The sequence below is a fragment of the Micropterus salmoides genome, unplaced genomic scaffold (assembly GCF_014851395.1).
Source record: "Micropterus salmoides isolate LMB-PRFRI ecotype aquatic unplaced genomic scaffold, ASM1485139v1 Ms_hic_scaffold_4, whole genome shotgun sequence".
Taxonomy (NCBI): Eukaryota; Metazoa; Chordata; class Actinopteri; order Centrarchiformes; family Centrarchidae; genus Micropterus; species Micropterus salmoides.
In genome coordinates, this window is record NW_024043372.1 from 14,340,658 (window position 1) to 14,368,390 (window position 27,733).

Here is a 27,733-nt window from a genome sequence, read left to right on the forward strand (position 1 = left end):
ATATTGCATTGATCACCTATGATACTGCCAAACTACAATCTTTGTGGATCTACTGTATGCATACTGAAGATTTGTATATACAATGAAACTCCGTTTTGCCACTATTGAAAGAATGGTCTACATTAGCCACGTTTCAATCAAAGGAACTATACCCCGGAACTAGGAACCTTTGGAGGAACTCACAGTGTTTCAACCGCAGGGACCAGAGTCTATATTTAGTTCTAGGGTCTTGGTCGAAAGGCAGCTATTAAGACACAATCATTGCATTGTGAATCTTAGAAGTGTATTAATCGAGCCAAAATCCCATGTTTACAGAAATCAACAAAGCTAAGGGTGTATGAGTAGACCCACTATAATTCCTAATCATGAAAACATTATTTGCATGGCAGCATCAAACCTGTTAGAAGTTTAAATCTACATGTCACTATTTATAGTTGTCAGTCACATGACACGCGTGGTGACCTGGAGGGCAAAACAACAGACCGACATTGCAGTTCACACTGCGACTCCCCCGTAGAGATGTCATAAAAGCAATCAAATTTTATCTGGATCACCTTTCAACTTAAGAAAAAGATAGATATGAACACAAACTGCAAGTGTTGGGCATATCCGATCCATATAGCATTACAACATCCGCTGCCGCATTACTTCCGTTAAAAACAGGTCCCTGCCGCCGCTCGACTGCAGTAATGTTTACTTTTACCTTCTGGGGAATCCCTCACCTAACACAGCCCAGGCTTGTCTCCTCGATTAGTAAATCTGAAAGCACAACAACCATCCAGCATTTTGGCAACACAAAAAGTAACAAACTCAAAGTAACAGTGTATCACTTACATATTGGTGGGCAGGCAGCAGAAAATAACTTTTTTGCCCTTCAAGGGAGCATATTCTTTGGAATATGACGTTATGTGAAAACTATGAATTCTGAGTGAAAACCTGCAGACACCACTGGCTTCATCTAAAACAACATACATCATTTTTCCTATACTTCAATCAATGTCAAATGTAGTGGTGTGGCTTTTCCAAATTGGAAGCTTTGACCTTTCATTATAGTGGCATTATCTGACCAATCACTTAAACTACTTACTTAAACTTAAACTTAAACACCAAACGCAAGAAAAAAGCACTTGTTGGACTTTTTTGTCAGGGCAACAAATCAATCTCTTCCTGCTCTTTTAAACAGTCACAGTGGTGAAATGAGATGTTCCTCGGAAAATGCTCGGAACACTAAAAAGTCAGAGAATGGCTAGCTTATGTGACCCAGCAGACCGAAATGAATTTTGGCAATCAAACAAATATATATGAAGTAAGAAGACAAAGAAGAGGGCATAGAAAATGAGGTCATAAAGTAAGAAAGGATCATGTGGATCAAAGAGCCTAGACCTTCAACAATTGAGAGGGACACCTTAATGAGATTAAACCCTTCTTTGTTTGGGAAGGGAAAGTGAGGGAGGTTGGGGGGAGAATTTTGTGGTGTGTTACAACAAAATGTTCTAAAGAAATTAATTTAATAAAGTTTGCACTATAGTTTCCTTATTAAGTTTTTACAGTTAGGTGAACCCAGAAAGCTTGATTACAATTCCATTACACTATTCTATGCATCTAAAAGACAAACCTGAGATTATACAATACAAAAACACTAATAAACAACTTTGCATACATCTATGTAAGAAAACTTACACTATAAAATAAAATAAAAACGTTCTCCTCTTCATTCTATTACTTAATGCATGCATGCTGGACACACAGCCTGCCCTGCACTCCCTGTTCCCTCCCACATACCCACTCAGACACTTCCAGCAAAGATGTGCACTCTACAGAGCACACTCCTCTAGTTTAGGTAATGTTTCAGGTTATTATAACTCCACTACAACATTCCTTCCTCCTTTCATAAACAATTATCTTAGTACTTATCTGCCCAGCTGTTTGCTCCTTGGGTAAGCAGGAACAAAACTCAGAATAAGGCACAGCTGCAGTATTTTAGCTCTGTCCATTCTGCTGCCACCTCCCATCTACTGATTTGTAACCTAGGCCTGGCACATCCATTGTAACTGACAGTCTGGCATTAGGACAAAATTACTTTCCCATATTAAAAGAGAAACGCTGCAGTGGCCACAGTTGCAGTGCTACATAAACACCTTTTCTTTGCCTATAAGGCAAATACAACTTCGAAAATATTAAAGTCTCGAGTTAAGGACAATGTGTGTGCAAATATATAATGTTAGAATTCAAACCCAAAACATAGATGCATGTACTACACACTTACACACACAATCACAAGGGAAACAGCGGGAGAGGCAGACCTGCTCCAGTTTAGTAAATTACAGCCTAAGAAAGAGGCAACTTTTTTGATAACTGTAAAGCCTGAAGAGGTAAAAATATTATGAACTTTCCTTTTGGGAGGTTTAACCATCAAAGTTGCAGATCAGCATGTTACTGTATAGCAGAGGGTCTTGAATGAGGATATTTAATTTGGAGCTTTTACTGAGTGCGACCTGTTCGCATGCACACATGCGCATACACACACACACACCCCCATGTTCACACATATTTCACTTACACACATATTTATCACTGAATAGAGCCGTAAATTAGATAGACTGCATGAATATGCTGCCTGCACCTTTCTGAGGTCTGGTGTTAACTGTACACTCAGCAATCTGTAAGTGATTTCTGATGCTTTTAAATTCTCTCACCAACCCCCACTGCTGGGAGAAAAAAATCTATCGCAAGGGAATCGTGAGATAAAGAGACTGTGAGCAGAGGAAATATTAAAAGATAATGACTGACAGTTGTCTTCAGCAAAGAGAAAAATGTTCCAGAGGTTAGTAATGTAAGTGTATATAATTCATCAGTTACACAGCATTGTTAATTAAACATTAAAAATGGACATTTAGACAGCATGCAGCTGCAGGATGAGAAAAAGAGCACTGCTTGGGACCCTGCAGGCAGAGGCGGATCTCTGATCCGGCAGCTACACACCTCTGTCCAGCTTCCGCTCACTGAACCACTGAGCCAGTGTCTTTACTCGGGTCTTTTTTTTATTTGAACACTAGGTCCTGCAGTCACCCTCTGGCCCTAAACACACTGTTACTCTAGGGCAGTGAAATGAAAATAAACTGACTGACACTGGGATTTGTTTGTTTTTATCAATTAGTAAATGTTCAATAATGTCCCTTGGCTGGGAATTTGCATATTAGCCAATAAGAGATCTGTGCAGTGCTAAGAAGCAGTGACACGTGACCAGTGCAGCACATGGGAGAAGTTTGCCTTCAGGTTAAGTACAGGTAGAGTAAATACTTACAGTACATACTTACAAGCAGGTACTACTGTTTATTTAGGGCTGATACAGATAATTGGTTAAATATCATTTGAATTGGAAAATCTTGATTAAGGTAATATGTGTTGGATTAACCTATATTTTGGCCATTAGAATTCATCCACCTTTAAACCAGCAGGTTCAAGTAAAAACATCGGCACAGACAATCGGTAGTTCTTGGTAAATTAACTTTTAAATTGTTGTTTTATTATATTTTATATAGTAATAAAGAAGGCTCAGCCTAAGTACAATGCCATTGTAGTAGCACAACAACACTGATATAAAAGCTAGCTGACTGTCTATAAGCTAATTTCTGGTACTGAGTATAATTTGAAGCAGAATGGACATCATTTATTAATTGTTTTTTGATTATTTACATTTGCCTGTGTGGGACAGAACACTTCAGATAAAACACTAAAAAATTTTGATTGTGAGAAAATGCTTTAAAGTCAAGAAGTTGAACAACAATGTTCATGTTATTTAAACGGACTGCTTTGGGAATTTAAAACCACTTTTGTCCCATATTTGGAGAATTTCTGCAATCTGTCTTTGCCCTTAGTCAGAGGCAGATGAGTGCTACGCCAATATTCCCAATGCCCCATTTTCACAAGGTTGCAACTCTGAAACTTTATATCTAAACAGTGAAAACAAATGCAATAAACAGTGGATGAGATGTTGCCTTCAGGCCTTGGTGGGTGAACAGATGATAACAAGGACACACGGAGGATGTTTGAGCCTTGAGTGACAAGTCTCTGTTTTCATCAGGAGGGAAGCACATTTTATTCAGTCAGTCAACAACTGCTGACTGACTGACTGACTGGCTGGCTGGGACAGTTAAGATATGAGAGTTAAATGGGCTGCGGACACAGACCATCATATTACATATGTCTGAGGAACTCACACCTGTATTCAACAAAGAGTATCACAAAAATGCAAGATAAGGAATTATAAGTATGGGGACACTTTGTTTGAGTACGAGTCTTATGAATGGCTGCTCCATTGCCTTCCCTCTCATTTTTTCTCTTTCATTGCAGACAGTTTGCTGTAAATTAATGCTTTGTTGTACTTTAAAATATGCCACCTGTTTTTGCGCTTATGACATCTTGACCCAAGTCTATTCTGACTTCTATAAGCTAAAGAAACAACCAGTTGATCATCTGTAAGAGTTCAACATTATTTCATCTTTTCTCTGCAATCATACTCCTATATTGTGTCTCTTTATTAGAAGTAGTCCTCCAAGCCACACGCATCTAAACCCACAACTCTATAGCAACCCAGGTGCTATGGCAACCACTTTTAGGTCTAACTGCAAGGTTAAAAAAGAACATTAATTAAGCAGATGCAGCAAGGCCCAAGGCTTCATGAAAGTATCTGCCTGCATGCTTAAACACGTCAATTTCAATCATCAAATTAAGAATAAAAATCTGATTTGAAAAATCTTGAAGTAAGGCTGTCAAAACAGCACAATCAGCAATTCATTAGTGTTCCTCACTTTCCTCACTTTCCTCACCCCCACTGAATACCAAAAGACTGAAGTCAAAAGGCAGATGACAGGGTATTTTTAACGTAGTGGATGTACCCAAGAGACAAGGAAAGAAAAAATAATCAAGACAATGGCTGGTAAGATGAAAACACAGTATCCCACAGGGACCTAGTGGTGTTCCAACAGTTTTTTTCACTCTATCTATCCACAGACGCTTGAGCACAAGATGACAGCATCTGTACTCTGTCATCTGTGAACTAAAGCAACATCTTTTTGACCTGTCTGTCGCTCCCCTTCCCAAGTGTTATATTTAACAATACAGTTAAGACAAAAGCTACATCATGCAATCACAGGAAACGGCACACATTCTTACTCTCAGTCATCAATCACCTGCTGTAATTATCAGAATCAACTTTAAATGCCCAAACCATTAATCACGTTTTCCAGTCATTTATCTTTAATGAATTCAAAGGTGTTAATGAACTAGTGGGAAGACTAAAATGTGCCAAAGGTAAAGTGTCAAGGAAAATGTAACAGGTTCCCTAAAATTATTACTACATTATAAAAATGATGAAAAGGGGAAAAACAGAAGGGGAAAACAGTCAGCCCTGCTAATATGACCCTGGATGGTAATTAACTCACTAATGTAGCACTGTGCCACCTGTCAATGCCATGTGAATAATCACTGTCTGTAGAATCAAAACCATACATTCGCTGTTTGTGGAGTGGTGCAAACTGCAAAAGCTTTACACACTGTGTGCACGAAGGGAGGACCTTACCACAGAGAGCTTAGAATACCCTGCTTTTCATTCAGCTAGTGTGCTGCTGGTCTCCCTCAGTGTCTATCAATCCCCACCTCCTTCCTTCTGTTCCCACTGGCTGCCTGGCACCACTAACCCAGAGCCAAAGAGAGCCCCCCACCACTGGCACACACTAACGTTCTTATTTCAGGACAGTTTCCTGCCCCCTCCACTTTCTCTTCCTCTGTCTCCAAAGCTCTGCACAGCCATCCGTTGCCTCTGATCTCGACAAAAGTGTTTATAATTGATTTTTTTATGGGATAAGTTCTCTCCCTCTCTTTCTTTCTCTCCCTCTCTTCCCCACAACGTATCTCCTCCAACCAATTCATTATTAAAAATCATTTTTGTAAGGGTAGGGGCAGCGACAGAGTCACAAGGAATAAATGGATTCTCAGATGTTTCCTGAATTTGCTTAGCTGTGTGTTTCTCTCCCCTTCTTCCACCTTTTGCCCCCAGCACATCACATATCAGGAAAGTATCTTGACAAAATGTCTTTTTGTCGTTCTGCAATTATAAAAGCAACTAAGAGGTCGGGTGAAAGGTGTTTTTTGTGTATTTTGCAAGGAGGGAATAGTACATGCTTTGGTTTTTCAAAAAACACGGAAATGACAGGAAATCTAAGCCTCCCCCTTCCCTGTCGAAAAAGCCAACATAAACTCGGCTGTGAAGCACCCTGGGCTGTCAAATCGCCCACGGGGGTGTTTGTTCTTGTGCATCTTTGCCCCATCTTACTTTTAAAAAAGTAGACAATAATTAGAGAGAGCAAAAGCAGTGTGCCACTTCACAGTGACCACACACTCAAATATAAACATTTATCTTTGATAGAATTATCACAACATGCAACATCTCAAAATTATTCATCTTAAAATGTCATTAAAGAGTACTACAAAAATTATGACTTTACTACTTACTTTACATTTCATCATGAAAGCAAATTACATACACTACATACACACACATGCCACACCTTAACACCATAAGCCACCAATTAGTAAGTGAGCAAAGAACTTAAAGCTAAATGTTCTGAATTATTGGTTGAAACATCCAGCTTCTGGAACTCCATGTGGTAATAGTATTGACTGAAATCTACCAAAAACATTGAAACAAGGGATGGACCATGCAACAATATATACTAACAGTGTTGCAGGTTAAAAAGCATTCAAAGAACACTTGAAGAACATAGCAAAGATGAAGGTAGCAATGAAGCGGTTCTAGCGCTCATATGATAGGGTGGAGGCAGCACAAACAAAAAAGGTTGGGAACCAAGGTATCACAACATGTATATTATTGTCTCACCCCACTGGCGTGTTCAGTGTCAAACATTTGATTCAGCATCTTGGTTGGTTGGAAATAAAACAATTCAATTTCTAATTTGACTTGCCAGATGATCAGAGTAAAAGACAAGACTGTATCAGTGAGAGCCACGTTACACTCCAAGAGAAGGCATTTTTTGTTTCATTAAGAATGCATCCTTTACTCAGTAACAACCTAATTGATCCATGTCTTTCAGTTCTACAGTAATAGCAAATTGATTGATTTATCCTCAAGAGGGAAAGTGTTGGGAATTGTCCAGCCAAAAAGAACGGCATATTCATCGGCTTTGAGCTCATGGATGAGACTTGAATAGCAATGAGTAAGAAAGGGTGGAACAAAGGTGAGCTGTGTCAAAAACAGTTGATGAGGAATGAGAGATTAAAGCACCTTTGAATGTTTGAGAGTGCAAATGGCAGGCATGTCAAAAGACTTTCAGCTTCAACAGTCATCGCATTTAATAGCAGATATAATTAAATTAGATTACATCAGGAATTAAGCTAAGAAATCACATGCCTGAAGCTAGCGCCAGTTCAGCGCCAGGGGGGTTTGTCATGGACTTGACAGGGAGACTAAGTACTGAAAGGACAAATAAAAATGTTCTCCTATATAGCAATTTTAACTTAAAGAAATCCACAACTAATAGTTTGACATACAGTATATCATCTGACAAATATTTCCATCAAGCTGTCAGCTTAACTTTAACAACGTAGCCGCAAGACTGGCTAACATTGAGAAATGTCAACAGACAATTTGATGTGGAATATTGAAGCTTTTCAGGGAGCTTTTTGTGTGTTTTGTTGTTTCTAGCATTTTTTTCTAACTATTGTAGATTTGCTGTAAAGAGATCAGTGCAAGACATTTTTAAGGAAATAATTTCACTGTGTTCAAAGTCAGTATCAGTGTAATTAAGTTCAACTGCCTACTAAAATTGCTAAAATGCCAACTAAAATTGCACCTTATATTTAATTTTAAAATTTATAATCAGACGATGTCCTCAAAATTGTCAAGGTTTCTACTCTACTTGGTTGGCAATTCTTCATGCTTGTGAATATACCAGGACAAATTGTCCGAAGACAGCACAAACAAAAAGCTAACTGGCCATTGACAGGGACAAAATCATTCTCGACAGCCTGACCTTGTCTAAATAACCACATGTCCTAAAACATTTTTAATTCCTTCTATGCATTTTGATAGAAGCTGACATTTTGTTTTTTACAAAAATATAAGAGTGGGAAAGAGAGACCTGTTGAGCTGCCATATTTCATTGTGTTTGGGCAAACAATTGGGCAGCTGGAAAAGGGAGATACAGTGGAGCTCTGCAGTCTTTGAGAGGTTAAATGAGCACAAACCTGTGTGTCTGCTGATAGTACTTCTATTGCTGCTACTGCGGTGACAGCTGCTGTTTTGTGTCTTTGTACCTCTCTGCAGCACTTGACCATTATGTTCAGTTTTATCCCAAGGACTTTGTTGTTACCTGGGACTCAGGATTTGAGTCTGTCCCTCATTCCTTCTCTCTTGTTCTTATTTTCTTTCGTATGTGCTCTCTCTACCATTCTCTGCCAACCCCCTTTGCTTCAGTTTTCAGTCTTGAAAAGTCTGTCAGAGTTTTCCCTGGTGATTGAAGCCAGACGTGGGCGTCTTGAAGTGTTCAAAATGGAATAACTTAGAGGTTGTGACATCAATCACCTATCAACATATTATCTGCAGAGGGTTCCTTGGGGATCCACAAAGATAGATTGTGTACCCAACTTATCTAACATATCCTGTACATTTTTGATTTCTCACATATATGTTGACATATGTGTCTCTTCGATTAAACAGAAGGTCATAAAAATCTAATTATGGTATTTGTATTTCACTCAGTTTTCTTATTATCTCCTGCAGCTATGGTTCACCAGCTGAAGGCCGCCTATTAATATTAATTGACGGTAATTTTTCTATCCCGCTGTTCTTTAATATCAGCTGAGTTAAAAGACGTAAGCCCAACGTTCTGCATCCGTAATTAGGAAAAAGTCTTTCCAAGGAGAAATAAGGGGGCATGGATACAATGAGTGGAAATGAGATATAGAGGGAGTTACCAATCTTCCAGCTGTAATGACAGAAATTTGGTTTTATTGCACCCACTGGGTATTGGGAGCAGTGACCATTAATTAATGACAACATTGATCTCCTACAAGGACACACTGTAATTCTGATTGGGTAACGGTGGACTCGACACTTGAACATGAACCTGAAAACACTGTGAAATAAATTCTGACGTAGAAGAAGTATCCAAGTCCATTCATCCGTCAGAACATGAGAACATTCTCACCATCCCATTTGAGACAACCAGCCTTAGGTGTCACCCTTGCTGTGGTCTGGCTGTTTAATTTTCCATCTTTACCAGAATACTGATAAAATGTTGCGATGCAACCGGACTCCCTGATAGACATATGTAGTGGAGAACATTTTTTTCTGGCTAGCCTCCACTGCCAGGGAGCAGCTAGCGAGGCGCGCTGCTGATGCTGGGGGTAAACAAGCAGAAGCTGCCGACAGTGTTAGTCACACTTGCTGCATCCATGCTCTGGGGTTTGGAGGCTGAGGCTGGTGTTCGCACTTTTTTTTCTTTTTCTATAGCACTGACGATTCTTTCCACACCATTAGTGCTCTCTGCTGAGCTGTTCCATCCAGGTCCACTACTGTACTAATACAGTAAAGCCCTGCAAGGCACCATCTGCCATAAGCACAACTAACTACAGTAAATGTGGACACATCAGCACATTAGAGGAGCTGCACCATGTGGGCCGTGTCACTGCACTGCTGTACTACATGGTTTTACAGGATAGGGGGAGGCAGGTCGCTCAGAGCATGAGATATTCTACCTCAAAGGACTACTGAAGGACATGGTGTAAGAGTGACACAGAGGGCCAGATTAATAAGCCATTTCTTACCTTCTTAGATAGAGAATGTGTCTACATTCTCTATCTATAGACATGCATCTTTTTTTTTTATCAAACTGGTGCACTGCTCTGCAAGAGTTTTTTGCTTGTCATCTGAAGCGCACCTGTAAAATCAGTAACGTGACTCTCTTTCTACATTCATGTGTATTCATTGGAGGATTGGGCAAAATAAAGGGGGGTTATGATTTTTGAATTATGCACTGTGTTGGAGGTTCATGCAATTTGTGAGGGTGTGTGTGTGTGTGTCAAGGTCTCAGTCACTAAAGAGCTGTTCCAGTTTATGTCATAGAAGGCTGTAACAGGGACAACTTCCTTTACAAGTGACAATAAATACAGGGTGAGCACATCACCAAATGGTGTGCTGCACTGAAACAAAAAGTAGTATTTTCTCAGAAACAAGGGTGCAGTATCTAACATAAAACTTTGAATAATAGCCTGGGCTTTTATTTGCTAAAATCACTGAATTGACCCTGCCTATATTTTTGGGACAGGCCTTTTATTCCTTTTGCACAAAACTGAAACTACTATGAAACAGTCAATTTATTTCAAACAGAATAATACTTTTATAAAAATGATCAAATAATATAAAATACACGTCATTCATTTGATCTAGCTCCGACAGACAGCTTATGGGCTTTTATTTTGAAGTAACATCACAACAACAACACAGTGCAGGAACAGAGAAGTTAGCAAACAGAGAGCGATGGACTTCACATGATAGGATTCACAACTTGGATTAATTTTTATGAAAAGCTGTTTTGATTCTTTTGATGGCTGGACCCTTACAGACTAAAGGAATATAAATAATCAAGGAAGGACAAATTCGGGCTTAACGAGCGGACTCCTCTCTTGTACCAGGCAGGTTACACCGGTAAATCTATAAGAATTAGACTTTGGGGCTTGTTGTTTCCCTTAAATGAACTGAACTACTGAATTGTGGAGAATCTAACCAATCTAACGATGTGTAGCATGTTCATACGGACATATTGACCATACGTTTTAACATTAATATTTGTATGAACAATCTAAGCAGCTTAGAAGCAGCATTGTTGGAATTAAGCCAGCAAAACATTAGTGTATGATTTCTGTAACACTCCATATTTGGACAGACAAAAATCTGTGTATGTGTCCATTGTTTAGGACCAGGGAAAACATTCAGCAAGATAACAGCGTGACAAAGTTCTGGCCTAAAGTGAACCTTGATAGTAAGGACAGATGATGCAGTTTCCCAGGGAAAAAAATAGGAATGTTGTAACCAGTCCTAAAAAAATTTATGCTAATACCGGAAGGAAAAGACTAAGATTACAGATGTTTTCATGCCTTTATAAGGGAATACCAGGGAAAAAGGAAATAGTAAGCTGGTAGCCAAAACTATGGCATAGTTACTGTTAAGTTAAGAGAGAGTACGTATGTAGTCTCTCAAATTTCATTAGATCTATATTAGTGGACCGCTAGGAGGGGCTCCTCAGATCTCTAGGAATAGATAGAAGAAGGGATCTCACAGCGCCCCGGGTCACAGCTGCTGCGTTGGTTTAACTCATAGACTGTATGGTTTAACTGCGCCTGAACGCTCCGTTACTAAACTCGCGCTAATGACTTCCTGTTATTTCTCACAATATTAAAGCCATTTATGTTTGAATGTGCTGGTATTCACTGGTACTGTCACTTTTACATTTTAGTCCGGCACCGGTTCTCTCCTCTGCCCTCTCCAGATCAGGTTCTCTGGGCAATACGTGACGCTCACCTGTTCCCGTTCCCGCCTGCCTACTAATCTCCGCAGGGTGATCGTAGCCTTTCGTGCAGCCGTGTGTATAGTGGCTCGTCAAAGTCGCTTTTCGTTAACCAAACAATCACAGCCTGACATTAAAAAAAGGTTGAGGCAAACTTTAGAAATGTTTAACTCGTTGTTCTGTATGCACAGTTTTTATTTAAGTTAATTTGCATAAACAAATGAGACTGACCACCATGTAGAGCAAACTGAACATGGTTTTCCCTCTGTCCCACCTCTGGAGCACAGCCTGGCAGCCATCCTACTGCCTAAAGCCACTTACTTCGGCAGGAGGAGACGGCAGGAGGAGACGGCTCGAGTCACCGACCGCACCCACCAGTGTGCCGCCCAGGCAGCAGCTGCCATCAACAACATATCGCTGCTGGCCTCGTCCATGTCGTCTGTCGCTGCCCAGACCAACGCCTTTTCCACCGAGCTTACCAGCGAGTTTGGAAAAGACATTTTGTCGCTCTCCACAGCGGCAGTGGTCGCCCTGAAAGTGCAGAAACACTTTGCTCCACTGCTGAGAGACAAACATGTGCTGGTGAGAACAGACACCATATTACAGCCGCTGCTTACATAAACGGTCGGGGCGGCATCCACTCAGCTCGGCTACTACAGATAGCCAGGAGCTTGCTGCTGTGTGCTCATGCGAACCTGCGCTCTATCAGAGCGCTCTACATTCCCGGTGTTCAGAACCGAGCCACGGACCTCATGTCACGCAGTGGTCCCACTCAGAACGAGTGGAGACTGAATTCCACTCTTACTCGGGAACAGTGGGACATATTCGGGGAGTCGAAGATAGATCTGTTCGCCTCACAAGAAAATGCACAGTGCGCACTGTGGTTCTCACTGAACACACGGGACGAGCGTGGACTCCTTCTCACACAGCCCGTGGCCCAGAACGCTCCTTTATGCTTTCCCCCCGGTTCCTCTGATTCCCCGCCTTCTGGCGCGCATTCAAGAGGGGCTCCTAACAGTGATTCTGGTGGCACCAGAACGCACAAGCGCTTCATGGTTTCCAGTGATGATTCAGCTGCTGTCAGGGAAACCGTGGCAGCTGAACCCAGTGATAGGTCAGCGTTTGTGGGCTTGGCCCCTGAACGGGAGCGCCTTGAAAGACTAACATTGTCCCCTAATGTAGTGCGCACCATCCAAGGCGCTAGAGCTCCCTCCAATACTGCTTCTTATAGAGCAAAGTGGTCCGCTTTTCAGCACTGGTGCATGGAAAGAGACACGGATCCCGTCTCGTGTCCCTTATCTCATGTTCTGTCTTTCCCCCAGCTGCTGGTGGACAGAAATCTGGCTTTATCCACGGTCAAATCATACGTGGCGGCCATCTCATCCTGCCACAAGGGCTTTGGAGAGAGATTGTTTTTGCGCATCCGCTGGTTATGAATTTTTTAAGAGGAGTGAGAAGACAGCGGCCTGTCACGCACCCCATGGCGCCACAGTGGGATTTACCGCTTGAGCTGCACGCTCTGGGCAATCCCCCCTTTGAGCCAGTTCCGCAAACCTCTTTCAGACTGCTGTCTTTGAAGACAGCACTCCTTTTGCACTGACCTCTGCTAAGAGGGTGAGTGATCTGTGCGCTCTCTCAGTCACTCCATCTTCCCTCACTATCAGAGCTGACGGGAGCTCAGCCACCTTGAGGCCGAACCCCGCGTTCACAGCCAATGTTATAACTAGCACCTTCAGATCATGGATTATTTCCCTAGAAGGTTTTTTTCCCTCCCCCTCATCGAAACGAGGTGGAGGAAGCATCTCATCTTCTCTGTCCGATGCGCCCGTTGTTGCATTGCGTAAAGAGCACGGCTACCCTCGGGAAAACTCCACAGCTGTTTGTTCATTACAGAGAGCATTCACAAGGCAAGCCTCTGTCAAAACAACTGTTGGCACATTGGCTGTGTGAGGCTATCACAAAGGTGTACGTTGTGGCTGGGGAGGACCAGAGGACCATCCATGCGCACTCGACAAGAGCCGTGTCATCCTCCACAGCGCTGTTCAGTGGGATGGCTGTGGAAGATATTTGCACTGCGGCATCATGGGCTTCACCCTGTCCTTTTATCCATTTCTATCTACGCGATGCATCTGGGTTTTCCTTAACGCACTCAGCACTGAATGTTCTGGAGACCAGGCTGATTCCCCACCTTCTGGCTCGGGGCACATTACGCACACGTAGCCTTCCCTGTAAAGGAGCCGGTAAAGGCTCCTTTTGCCATGGGCTTCTGGGGTTCTCCTCGGTCTTAGTTGCGCTCCAGTTGGACTGCCAGGATGCGTAACAACCGTCCTTACTGTTCCCACAACATACGTGTGTGCTTGATGTTTTTCCACACACACACACCCCGTTGCCGTGATGTGTGTGTGTGTGTGTGTGTGTGTTGTTCCACTCTCACACCTGCTCTGCTCGTGTTTGGGACTGGTTACAATGCGTAACACTCGTTCCAATTCCTTCACAGCAGCAGGTGTAAGGAATGTGAGTGATGGGTTCAGCCATCCTGTTATCTGTTTTAAACGCGGATGGCAATCGCCATGTATTGCAGTTTCCGCAGTGTAATGGATTAGACTCTTGCCTTCCGTATTGAAGGTCCCTGGTTTGAGACCAGATGAAAACAATGAACTATATTTTGGTCTCTTATCATGCATTATGTGATTAGGGTGCTGTACGCTGGTGTGTTATTGCTTATGACCGCTGGTGGTCCAGTGGGCATTGACTACATCTGGCTTCGCCCTTATACGAAATAGAAAAAGTTGGTTACGTATTGTAACCCCAGATTCTATGAGTATAGGCATAGCCCTCTAAGCTGCGGGCCCAATTGGTCCCACCAGCGTCAGCTGAAGAACAAAAAGCTGACATTTTGGGAGCAGATCTCTGGTCTCGCTAGTATTACATACCTGATTTGCGGACCTGAGAGAGGCCGGTGGACGGCACATGGGCACGAAAGAAATCTTCACGACTGCGCATGTGTGCAGGGATGAACCCAATAGCGACTGCTCTTAGCGGGCTACGCCTATACTCATAGAATCAAGGGTTACAATACATAACCAACGTTTTTCTTGCACAATATATAATTTAGTGACTGAAAACAACCCACAGAAGCTACTGTTTTGTCCAACTGGAATTAATATTAGGCTACTAATGGTAAGATATTGTAGCCTGTACTATTATCTGAAATTATAATGAATACACAAACTAATCAAACCTTAACCACAGTGGTGTAGGCTAATATCAGAAAATGGTTTAATTTGTGACACAGCTAAATCTCTACTAATAAACTATCTGTAGGCAGATTATCCAAATAAATGTAACATGTAAATATATTATTATAATAACATTATACTTTCTAATGCATGACAATGCATAGATTATGGTCATTAGGTAAGTCATTGCCTTATGACATTTTTTTTATTTTAAGGTTACGGTTAAGTTTGTCCCCTTAAATTCAGTTATGGTTGGAGTAGCCTTGTGTCCATCTAAATGTTTTGGTGTTCTTCTTCTGTATCTATTAGCAATTCCATTTCAGCATCAATTACTTTAGTATTTTAATTATTAAACTGGTTAAAGGCTTTACACTGCAGAAATTTCACAGCATAATTTAACAGACAAAAATGGTGCAACAAGGTGGCCCCCCTCACTAATGTTGTAATGTACAGTACAGAACCTGCCTTACTTATTCAGACAATAAAATAGCAAGAAACATTAGGAAAATGAGAATGATAACCTAAAGATTATTCATCTGAATCAAAAGTAACTGTAACAGTGAACTGAAAAGGGTCATGGTGACAAACACACAATGAAATACACATTAAATGACCAGCATATTGTTCTTCTGTAAGTGTGTTAACTAAAAAGAAGGTCAATAGTAACAGATATTGTGGCTGTATTAAGAATTACAGTAACTGATGACAAGTATATCCACATTATCAGAACAACGTAAAACCAATGTGCTTCAGACAGCTTAGTTTTCTTAACTGCTGCTGTATCTGATCTCCAACGGAAATAGATTTTTTTAACTTCTTAGTCATAAAGCAAGTGTAAGCACTGACCCAGGGTACAGCAGAACACCAAGTTTCAGCCTTTTATGAGAGCATTGCTCAACCTTTCAGAGACTGTACTAACGCCAGCGTGCAGGCCCTCATAGCAGCCTTGTAGATGGTGTGTATCACCATAATAAGATGGCTCTTGGCCTGTAAGTCTGTTACACTGCACATTATGGTTCTCAGTCCCATCCTGAGGGGGAACAAAGGGATCTGGACTGACGGAACCCCACAGATTGAAATGAGCATAAAAATCAGCCTATACAATTCACTACCTTATATAACCCACCATGTCATTTCCCAAAAGCAAGCTTCGGCGATGACTACTCAACAGAGGTCATATTATATAGATGTTATGATATAATAAACTATATCAACGCTGACCTTGTAATACAAACATGCTCAACTGACCCTCGTCTTGGCAGGCCTCAGCTGCCCTGCAGAGGACATTTAACAATTGACACGCCTGACTTACCACTTTGAAGTCTTCAGCACTGCAATCCATGCCTCGGTAGAAGCAGGAGAGCAGCATGTCCTTGATGTCGTGGCCGGTTCGGTCGTAGAATTCACGCATGTTGAAGGGGCGGGGCTTATAGTTGTCAAAGTCGGCCCTCTCTTTCAGGATCTGCAAGACATTTTCCTCCACAAGATGTGGGTCCCGGATTTCATACCTGGACGAGAAGGTTCTGGACTCAGTAAGGCAAGAGGAAGGCAAGAGGAAGGCAAGAGGAAGGCAAGAGGAAGGCAAGAGGAAGCACATTCATATATACACCATTGTCTAATCTCTTAATTTTGGTATAAAACCAACATAAAATGGCTTACTTTAAAAATGAATAGCAAACAACAGAGCAGACATCTAAACAGTTATTGAGTTTTCACAGAACGCATTTCAACAATAAAAAATTTCAACACAAAACCCTAAAGGAGTAAAAAGACATGACATGAGGAATTCCCATACACAGTAGAGCAAGACACAACTTGAGCTGTACTTTTAGCTGTGCGTTTAAAGAGTTTGACAGGCAGACAAGCATTTTTGGCAGTACAATAGGGATTAATGTGTAAAGAATTAATAGAGATTCAGCAAAAAGAGCATTTTCACCCTTTAACTGAATGAAAGTTACATAGAGTACGCGCATGCCAGCTCTCCCAGACCTCACAGCATAAGCCACATGTTGTCTGAAACTGGTAGCCTAGCTGTAGCATGCCAGTCACCATGGGTGGTGCTGAGTGGGAGAAAATGGCTCATTTAAAAGATGGAGTTATTTCTTTTCACACAAGCATGTTAATTATTCCGCCAAATAATTAGGATCAACTGTGGTGGCAGAGCAATTTCAAATAGTAAGCATAACAATGTTCATAATGCTGCAATTCAGGCTGAGTGAGGATCCTGAGAACTATGTATACTGAGAACTGAGTATGTGAATTATTTGACATTTAAATCAATGCAAAAAACTTCACAAACCATCTGCTGTAAAATTTTTCAAGTGGAAAGCGAAATCAGATGTATCATGTAGGGAAGCATAGGTAGCGCATGTCAAAGTATGATTCATTCGCATGTATCAATATAAACTTAAAAGACACTCAACTAAAATTGGCATACTAATAGAAAGAAAACACTGATGAAGTCATTTATGACATAGCTCTGCTTGACAACCACCACCAACCTCCAGCACCTGCTCACAGTCATTCACAGATACAAATTAACCTCAATTAACTAGTGTGGCCCTGCTCAGAGAAAAGACGGTCCATTGATGACCCCTGCTGAGCAATGGGCCATCGGTGGTACAAGCATCCAAATTATGGAGTGCTAACACTAAGCAATACTGACAGACACGTATGAGAATAATTTGTTTGGACATACAGAGTCTATCAGCTTGAATAGCACTGAATTAACTGAGCAACAAGGTAGTCATTCCTTCTACTTATACCAAATAAGAGTACTGCAAAGTAGTAAGGTAAGGGGTTCTCATAATGGGCTTCATGTATTGTGTTATTGTAATAATTGTGTGTTTCCTAAAGCTGGGGAAACCAAAATTAGAATTGAAAACCATAAGAGACTGAGAGAGACAAAGGCGTACCCTTCTCCTCTGACAATAAATCTGTGAAGGACTTTGTGGACGCTGACAGCAAAGTTATTTCTCATGGATATGGGCACTATTTCAAGCCATAATTGGTGGTAAATCTTAATGGATTTTTTTTAATTCCACAAGGTCAAGCTTTGTCGGTGCTCATGAACAAGATTTTGTCCCTTGATGATGGGAATAATGTAAGTTGATCCATGAATAAAAAATGAAATATTACATTATTTTTTTTGTGAGCACTGCCTTAATATTCAACTGGCGATGTATTTTCAACTTGGGTCGCAACCAAATTACAAGAAAATGTAATATGTTCCACCACAGCTACAGTGTTGTTTACCTGTTACAAACAGAATGAAATAAAATATTCACCATGTGAGACAGCATGTGCTGTAATTTGAAATGAGGACTGTTTCGCTCTACTGTGCTCATCACACTGAAGACAGATGGGAATCCTTCATGCTTCATGTTGGAAGTAGAGTTAACAGCTCTGTGACAGAGAATTTTGGTATTGCTATTTGGTATTACTGTTCTGACAAAAAGTTGAATTGAGTGCTACGCAATACTGTCGTTAAATTCAACATTGAAACATCAAATATCAGGTGTAATACGGCACCCAAGACCAATTAAATGCTTGCAGAATATGACCGATATTGCACAAGTTTAATACGATTACAACTTATGCAATAACCCCCCCAATATAAAGATTGAACAGTCAATATCCCTGAGTAAAATAACAGTATTTCCACGCAGTACATGTCTCCCTCAAGCTTCCTCCACAATTCAAAGAAAACTCTTCAAATCAACTCTGGCTGATTATGGCCCCCTTTACACCTTGTATTAAAATGCATCTTTTATCCAGATTGTATCTAGATATAATTTTAACCTGATTACATTTAAACTTAAAAATTTACTACATTTAATATCTTCAGTGTCTACATTGAGATACGATCGAGATACGATAGCTCTGTCCAGACAACTGAACGTCACATCCTCCTCTCGTATAATAACATTCTGAATGAGCCGGCTTTCCATCGTGATTGGTTTTCCGCTCTCTTCAGCAGTGTGCTGATGTAATAGCTCAGCCAGAAGAGTAAAAATGAAGTTCTGCCTGACATCGTTTCCTTGCAACCAAAATGTTACAAACTTTTATGAACGGAAAACGCAACTTTTTAAAGGAAAAGAGTGACAGCTACCACTCACCAAAGCATACTCTGCTTTATCATCTACTTTAAATGGGACCATAATTTACTAAATGAATATCATGCTGTATCAAAGAATAGTTAAAACTAACGATTGAGACCATAAAGTCCCTGACCACCACTGGAGGTGGTTTGGCCGATCGGTTCACAATTTGTCCTGGGTGCATTTACACCTGTACTTCCATGCTGTCAAGCACTATATGATTGCAATCCAATCACCCAATAGTTTAATGCCAGGTGTAAAGGGGGCCTATAATGTTTTGTATTTTCCACCTTAATTAGGAGTTACATCTTTCTTCTTTTTATTTATCTTTTTAACAAAAAGGATGTAAGAAGAATTTGCATAAGCACCAGTACCAGACAAGTGCAGAGTACCAAGTTACTCATAGATTAAATAAATGACAAACACAAGAAAGGTTTTTCATTAATTGCTACTTTGTCTTCAGTACTTTTGGGTGTTGTTGAAACTATATCAAGCCAAATTAAAAATATGTAGTGTTATTGCTCAGCACCAGCTGTGATGAATGTGAATGTGTGAGCAGATTAAGGTAATGTTTGGGAAAAATTCATGGGGGCCTGGAAATGGCAGGTGAAATCTCACAGGCCAGTGACTGACAGAACAGGTTGTGTCTTTAAAACAAAAAAGATCAGCTCAAAACTAGTGCGGTGCTCTGGCCCACACTGGAACAACATCACTACATTGACATGCTTTATTGTAATAATAAGATACAGACTGTTGTGGTATATTCTGAACTTAATTGAATTGTATCCTGAGCCTCTGTCTTATAAGCAACACAAAGCTGCCAGGAGAGCACTTAAGGCGCAGTGCTCAGATCCTCAAGTCAGGAGGCTTTAGTTGAAGCGCATACAATCACAATAATATGGGTAGATTTTTAATATTGCCCTGCCACTGCTCCCTAAAGCAATCACAGTAAACTCACTACAGTACGTAGGGGTGGGGGAGACTAAATTGGATTATGGGCCACAAGCACTTTAATTTTCTTGCCAGGACTAAAACGAATGAAGGAGCATCTGCATCACTTTGCCACCCCATGAGAAGAGTGAATAAATACTAGCAACCACTGATTCTGAGTGAACTATGACAGTGAGACTGTGGTCACTCAGGACTTGACACCCTCCGTAAAAAAACAAAAACCTAACAACAGATCTTCCTTCATGGCAGCTCGTACTCCCATTGTATTAATTTGGTGTTAATACCACAGGCTATGTGACACAACAATGCACGCATCTTGATATAATCTCAGGTAATTATCCAATTACCGCTAATTAAACTCATATACTAACGAGGATCGGATTGTTTGTGCAGTGTCCTTGAAAATGAATTACTTCAGTGATGCCTGGAGTTTTGATAATCACATCTTAATGATGGTGCACCTGTGACACAGTTATTATGCAACTCTGGACAAGATCATAGAAATGCAAACAAGGGCCACCGAGAGGTGAAGTGAACCCAAATAAATCTCTATTTCACTGAAAAACATCACAAATAACACATCATAGAAAAGTAATAGCATGCAACACCTTGCCATGATCACATTTGATCTTTTAAAAACCTTGTCCTAATACTAAATTGCCTACTTACGCCTCCCCAATGATAATCTTCTCTCTGGTGAACAATCATAATATAAATGTAAATGAACCCACATTTGAAAAAAATATTTTCTGTATGATGATGCGGCCTCCCCGTGTCATCTCCCAAGCACATTTCCCACCAGTCAAATCCTGATTGGGGCCAGTGTTCTTTGCTGAGGCCGATAATGCAGTCAAAGACATTGACCGTTAGATTTTCATGGCCATTTATACAGCGCTCATGTGAATTTGGAGCATGTTTGCAAGCTCAGGAAACATGTTAAAGCTCGAGAACTGTGTAAGCAGAAGACTTGCTTCTCTGACCTTCCTGAGCTGATCTGACACTTTCTGGCAGCAAACGCCACGTAACCAACACCTCTTCCATAATGACCTTTCTTTTGTTAATTATCATATAATTGCCTTTGCGACATAATAAAAATCAAATTGAGCAATTTACTTGCGATGTTCTGCACTGCCAAGTGTGACTTCAACCTGCAAAAAGCACAATGAGTATGTGATTGATTTTTTATTTTTTTTTTGGGTACAGAAACTGCTGGAGTGGAGTAAGTTAAGATGAAGTTACTTGTAGCTCGGCTATAAACGTCATAGCATCTCAGACAGTCTGGCATCACTGCCTGCTGCTTCCTCCTGAGACAGTGATGGACACTCACAGCCACATGACACTGTGTTTTTCTTCTGCCATTATCTAACAAAACCCACAGCCGCCTGATATCAACAAGCTCCCCAGTGAAATGTTTTCTACCCAATCGATGTTTAAGTTAAAAGCAGGATCTTCAGGAAACCCTAAGAACTTCTATTACCTACACATTAGATTCAAGCTGTTTCCAATTCCCTTCCTTTCCCCATTAGTCCTCATCACACAGTACTTTTTTTAACTGAGACTGTCAAGAGAGTAAGACCAAGACTTACATTGTCATCTTTTAAGAAAACTTCACGTACTTTCTCTCATCTCTGAGTGGGCAAAAAGTAAGGGGGCATCTCCCCCAAGGCCAAACGGAACAGAGAGGGCAAGAAACAGCGCGAGATGAGAGAGTGTTAATCAGTGGGACAACTCTGTAGCTTAACAAACAGCCCTAATTACACAGGGATAAAGACTTGTTCATCACACGGCTTACGAGACACAAGTTAATTGCCTCTGCTTGCAGTTCCCCTCCCTCCATCTAAAGTCAGCTTGTTCCAAAGTCACTGGGAGAAAGTGCCACTGCTTTTAATTTTTCTGTTTTCCTCTCTCTTGTTCAGTCAGAGCCCTTATTATTTTTTCAGGTGCATCTCACTTCTTATAGGAAATCTTCCTGAACCTGAATTAATAAATCAAATAGGTGGAAGCATACGTTGATTATTTTAGTTGTTTGCCACGACAACTGACGGTACAAACACAGAGAAACTAATCCATGTAGGATGTAGACATGCTGCTTGAAATCCATACCATACAAAGTACTAGAACTGCAGCCCCAAGCAATGTAAGGTTATCATATGTAATATGGATGCATATAGAGGTCACAGAGCAACAATATTCAGTATCAAAACAGGGAACAGGATTTATTTCATCCTGTCATTCTGCACCTTAGGCTGAAGAGCTGTGTGGATCAACATGCTTAAGATACACTGACTAATGTGTTCAAGATGGTATATTTGGATGTATTTGCATGTTGCAGATCTGTTATTTTTGCAGTATGCCCGTGTCTTTGTTAGTTCGTGTGAATACAGACACAAAAACGATTATCTGTACTGTAATGGTTACCGTGATCAGAGTAAGCAGGGTGGCATAATAAAGGAAACAGCCAACAGTCAACGGTGAGCTTGTCATTGCTACCGAAAGACTAAATGATCAAAGCACAGCAGAAAGCAACAAGTGTAAAGGGAGGGAGCGGCAGTTGTGAATCATACACACACATCTCTCCACACTTTTTCAGTAGGGGATTTAAAAATCTACTTGTCTAGTTATCCAATGTTGATATATTTGTATCACATCAGCTGTAAAATGATGACGCAAGGGATTACACCAGCGGCACTTTCCTCTTCATTTTATATTAACCACTTAGAAACAGCTCAGGCATTATCTGTTACCTGGGTGATTCACATGATCTGTAAATAATAAAGTGTGTTCTTTTCTCATTTTTGTTTTATCAAATACCGTATCATCATATTTAAACAGATGGATGTTTGGGGTATATTTCATATTGTCACATAGGGTTTCATAAATACAGCATCTTATGTGAAGTGTGGCTTTTAGCTGACATGATCTGTAATGTCACTACATTCTTAAATAACCAACTCCAATTCTGAACCTTTTCCACACCACCTTTCATCCGTAGCCTTTTTTTCTCTCTCTCAGTTACCTCAGGCTAAGGTCAGTCCAAGTTCATATTCAGTAAGGGCCTTAAAAGCTTTTGCATGCTTTGTCCATGTTGCTTGCACATCTCCCTGTGGCCGAACATCGACAACCAGTGAGACAGGTGTTAAAACACTGCTTTGCACTTGTGTGTGACATATAAGATTTCACCTGAGACAATTTAGACCCTGAAGCAAAACTTGCGGGTTGCATTTCCACGAGGCTACTGAAAACCAAAATTAAGTTTCCTCTAAGTTAAAAAATCTGCTAGGATTTTAGCTGCTAGTCCTAACATGTAAAGCGTCCGGCACCATTTCTCTTTACAGAATATCTAAAGGAGTTTCAGAAGTCTGTGGTTTCATGTATTTTAGTGATGTTATGGTTCTCAATTAATTTTATGGGCTTAAAGAATAGTTTGGTTTTATGATAACTGCAGTAGAATGTACCCAAATTAAACATTTCACTGTTTCAGCCAAATGTTTCAGACTTGTGACTATTCTCTCATATTGTGCAGTGGACACAATCAAATCTTGAATCAACAACTACTAAATCCTCTCAGAAAGGTTTTCCTAAGGCAAACCCATATCATCCAAGAAGCCAGTGTGGTTGTTTGGGAGTTTGTGTGCTGAATACTAGTTTATTTTAACCTACATGACAGAAGAAACTGACAGCTATAGGTATGGGAAATCAAAGGTCAGGAGGTGTCTGCTATAAAAGCAATTAAGGGTTGACAAGCTTGACTCTGACAACATGCATACCAACAGGTAGACCTACTGTAGGCTCCAGGGAGCCCTTAACGCACAGGTAAAGTACATGGGAAACACAAACACACACCTGCCGTTGAGCAAGGCAAGGAGCTCCCCAGCGTGGTACAGGTCGTTGCGCGTCACCCGGCTGAAGCGGAAGGAGTTGAGGTTGCAGAAGGTGACTGAGGGGAACACCATCATCGGAGCGGCCACCTCGTCCAGCTTGGTGACATGGGGGTACTGGAAGTAGAATTGCACCCGGTCCACACACACCATCACCAGCACACCCACGGAACCCAGGAAGAACAAAATCCACAGGCTGCGCTTGATACACATCCGCTCATATGTGAACATGTGCGAGATGCCATGCAGTGTGGACCTGCTGGCGAAAACTTCAATGGGAGCCGGCCGCTTGTAGTCCATGTCCTCCGAGTCCGCTTTGAGATCCATTATGTCCCCGGAATGAGTTTAGATAAATGAAGGACAGGGGGTTGCAAGCGGAGTAAACTGGCTGTATAGATAAGATGATGCTTTTTTAATGGGAAGGAGGTTTAGTGCCTGCAAGTTCACGCCCTTCTACGCATGCATTTCTCATGCAGTCTGTGTGAGATGTTGCGTCACTGACAACCGGCAAAATACACCGAGATTCCGAGCATTTTAGCCAAGATAACCTCAAAATACCGCGCCCTTACATGAAAACACTTACACCAGAACAGAAAGTATAGATAAGGGAAAGCATGTGTTGTACCTCGGCTGGGGTCACAGTTAACAAAAACCCCGGTGTGGAGCGCGCATGGATAGATGCCAATGCTGTCCTCTCCTTGCACACTTCTGTATTATTACCGAGTTGATATTGTGCTTCCACGCTCACAACAAAACAACAAAAACACTGGGCAGGATTGCAAAAAATATATATATATACACAAAACAGATCACGGTTGAGAAAACAAACGCACAAACTACATCGGCGAGGAAAACGGGGAAATCTGAATTAGAAAATCAAAGCGATCGTATACTCTCTCTCTAGAGTAGACTGGCGACATGGCTTTCCCTGCTCTTCCTCCGCGATCCCAACACGTGCAAGATAACAAATAGCCACTGATTTCTCGCTCGTTAGCGTTCTAAAAGCAGTCGTCGGGGTGGTTTTTCACAGCCAGCATAAACAGCTGCATCACAGAGGAGCCGGGTCTGTCAGGTAGCTGCGTCGGTGCGCCTCTGCTCGCTTGCTTGCCTCCATCCCCTCCTCCGAGCTGCCTCCACAACAATGCTGGGATAATTTCTCCGGTTTTATTTGGATTCGCGCTGGTTTATCCTTCAATATGTTTATCCTTGAATAAGAGTGCTCTGGTGGGGGAAAATGTGTACCTGGGCGAAAATGGCAATTACCCGCCTGAAATGCTCTGCGTTATGAATTCAGGGGAAACCACCTCAGAGGCGGTAGCTGTTTGCCAGGAATAGGATCAATTACTTTGGCTCCAAACAGGGGATAGGATAGGACGGCATGTATTTTACACCGGGTGACGAAGTCCAACGTTGGTGTCACTTCAGCAATGCCTGTGTTTTACCAAGAAGCGAGCAACCGTTAGTGCACTGAGATTACAAGCTACATGATGATACTAAGCTACAGTATGACTCAAAAATAAGCCATTTTCTTAAACGCTGTCCCTTTACTGTCATTCCTAAGCTAGAATGAAGTTTTACTTTCTACTGGTGAAAGTTATCTGTTTCATTTTAGCAACATTGTGACAAAACAATACCTTATCATCTATATGATATGTGAAGTGACTTCATTTACCTGGGTTTTAAAAGGCAATGCTAAGCTAGCTGGGCTACAAGCAAGTATGCCCACCTGGGTGCCCACCTAAAGTTAACATCAGAAGTAGCGTTAGCTATGTGTGGTGGCCCTGAATGGCAAAACAAAGCAACATTTTTAAAGACAAATGAACAATACGGAAGACACAACAATTTTGCACTTATGTACTGCAGACTTACTGCGGGAAATCTGGTAGTTTTGTATTAAATTAAGCTTTACCGAGATGCAAGGTATTTTATTAAACATACTATTTTAGACCATATTGACTCAAAATATATCACTGTCAATGGAACATTGTTCCTTGTGTGGTCCTAGTTTACTACTATTTTTATTGTATAAATCAAAATGGTGACAAGACGCTATCTTATAATTTACAGGAGACCCAAGTAAGTTAGTTTATCTGAGTTTTGAGGGTAAGACAGCTCAGTTATTAAAAGATAAATGCTAAAGTAATCTGGCCTTAAGTGCAACTTTTAAAGGTCCAGTGTGTAATATTTCTGAGGATCTATCGACAGATATGCAATTTAAGATCCATAACTATGTTTTCAGTGGTGGTGGTGTGTAAAGACCTTACATAATAAACCATAATGTTTTTATTACCTTAGAATGAGCCATTATATCTGTAACCATGTATGTCCCCACTTTGCATCGTCATGTTTCTGTAGAAGCTGAAAAACAGACAAACAGCAATACAGAGCGCGTTTTTTCACTATGTTCTTCTTGTTCTGCTTCTGGTAGAATTCAGGCAGTGCAGACACTCATCACTATGTTGAATACGTACGTTAGAAGAAAAAGAAGTAGTAGTAATAATATACTGCAGGGGTCTGCAAATAAGTTTCAGAGCAATATTTTCAACCATTAGATGGTGGATGAGAATATAAGTCATAATATTGACTTTCAGCTACATGTTATTTGGTTAGTTCAGCTGGTAGGGTGCAGGACTTGCAACCCAAGGGTTGAGGTTCAATCCCACTTTGAGATCGTTTTTTTTTTCTCTCTTCAACAAATGGATTCTGCAGCGAATGTTTCTTAGATCATGACATGTGCTGCACTGTTTTTATTTTGGTGTTTGATCCGCGTCCATCAACCTACGGACACTTTTTCAATTCCCCAGTATTTCCAGGCAGAGGACATTTAGGGGAATCATGTTCTCTGACTGCTCTTGCAGAGGTGTGTCAAGCAGGCTACAGACTCTTTTTATGCTGTTCAGAATTTTTCAAAGTAAAAGCTCAGTTCAACTCCAAATACTGCATTACAGTAAACAAGCTTCTCGCACTTTTATTTTGTAGGCAAAACCACTAAAGAGGAAGAGATTATGTGAGTAACTGTTGCTGTCATGACTGAGATCTATTTCAGCACCGCTATCAAAGTATTGTATATTTATATTTTTTGCCGCTATCAAAGCACCATAATCTGGCCGCGGGCCAGATATTATTGTTGGCGAGAAGTTTTGGTGAGGGTCCATAATCACAGAGAGAATTAATGTGTTTCCCTTGTCAATATTTGCATAAACTTTATCTAATGTGTGGTTTATAATGGACTGTGGTGCAGGAACAGTGACAGTGTTTCAAACTCTTAGCTTACATTTTCCCTGTTATCTGTTAGTGGCCAAGTCACAAAAACATATGGTTTTACTGAAGAAACCTAATTTCTTGACTGGCTACTCTCTGCTGTCTCAGAAGTGACAACTTTTGTGCTGTGTCAGCCACCGTAGCTGTCAGTACAGGTGGTGAAAAGGTCTGAAACATGGCTTTTGAGTGTGTTATAGGCTACAACAAGTTGCTCATCAATATACTGCACTGTCTCAGTGTAAATTTAGGTCCACATAAAGAACCTACTACAGGAACCTACAGGAAGTGTAACTAAAAAACAAAATTAACCCATAAGAAACAGATAAGTAACGCATTACCTTTGCGTTAGATATATAACAGAAACATTCCATATTTGTTATTCATTTAAACAAATGATGTTATGTGGTTTAATATAAAACAAAGACACTTGAAAGTTCACAAAGAAATTATCTTATTACCCATCTTAACCATTCAAGGATACTACTGACACACCTGTATACAAACACAGACATTCATATACATATTTGTCTGATTTGTACACAAATGCACCTATACTGTATGCAGAAACTCAGCACACTATGTTTGTAGGTCCAGGTGAACAATTTCTTTGTAAAACAGTCATTTGTAAACAAATACAAAACTCTCATAAGCTTACTTACACACAAATTTGCACATATAGGCTATACAATAGTACGGGCACACATGTTTATACACACATA

At 40.8% G+C, this 27,733-nt stretch overlaps 1 protein-coding gene across 1 annotated transcript in view; it reads right to left on the minus strand.

Moving 5' to 3' along the window:
* asic1b (acid-sensing (proton-gated) ion channel 1b) overlaps positions 1-25,331 on the minus strand; it is a 161,302-nt gene extending 135,971 nt beyond the window's left edge. Inside the window, exons 1-2 of the mRNA XM_038697806.1 lie at positions 23,719-25,331; positions 16,137-16,332 (exon numbers count right to left, since the gene is read on the minus strand). Coding sequence (XP_038553734.1) covers positions 16,137-16,332; positions 23,719-24,080 — 558 coding nt within the window. The 5' untranslated portion in view covers positions 24,081-25,331. The remainder of the gene's footprint in view (positions 1-16,136; positions 16,333-23,718) is intronic.
* Between the last annotated feature and the right edge of the window lie 2,402 nt (positions 25,332-27,733).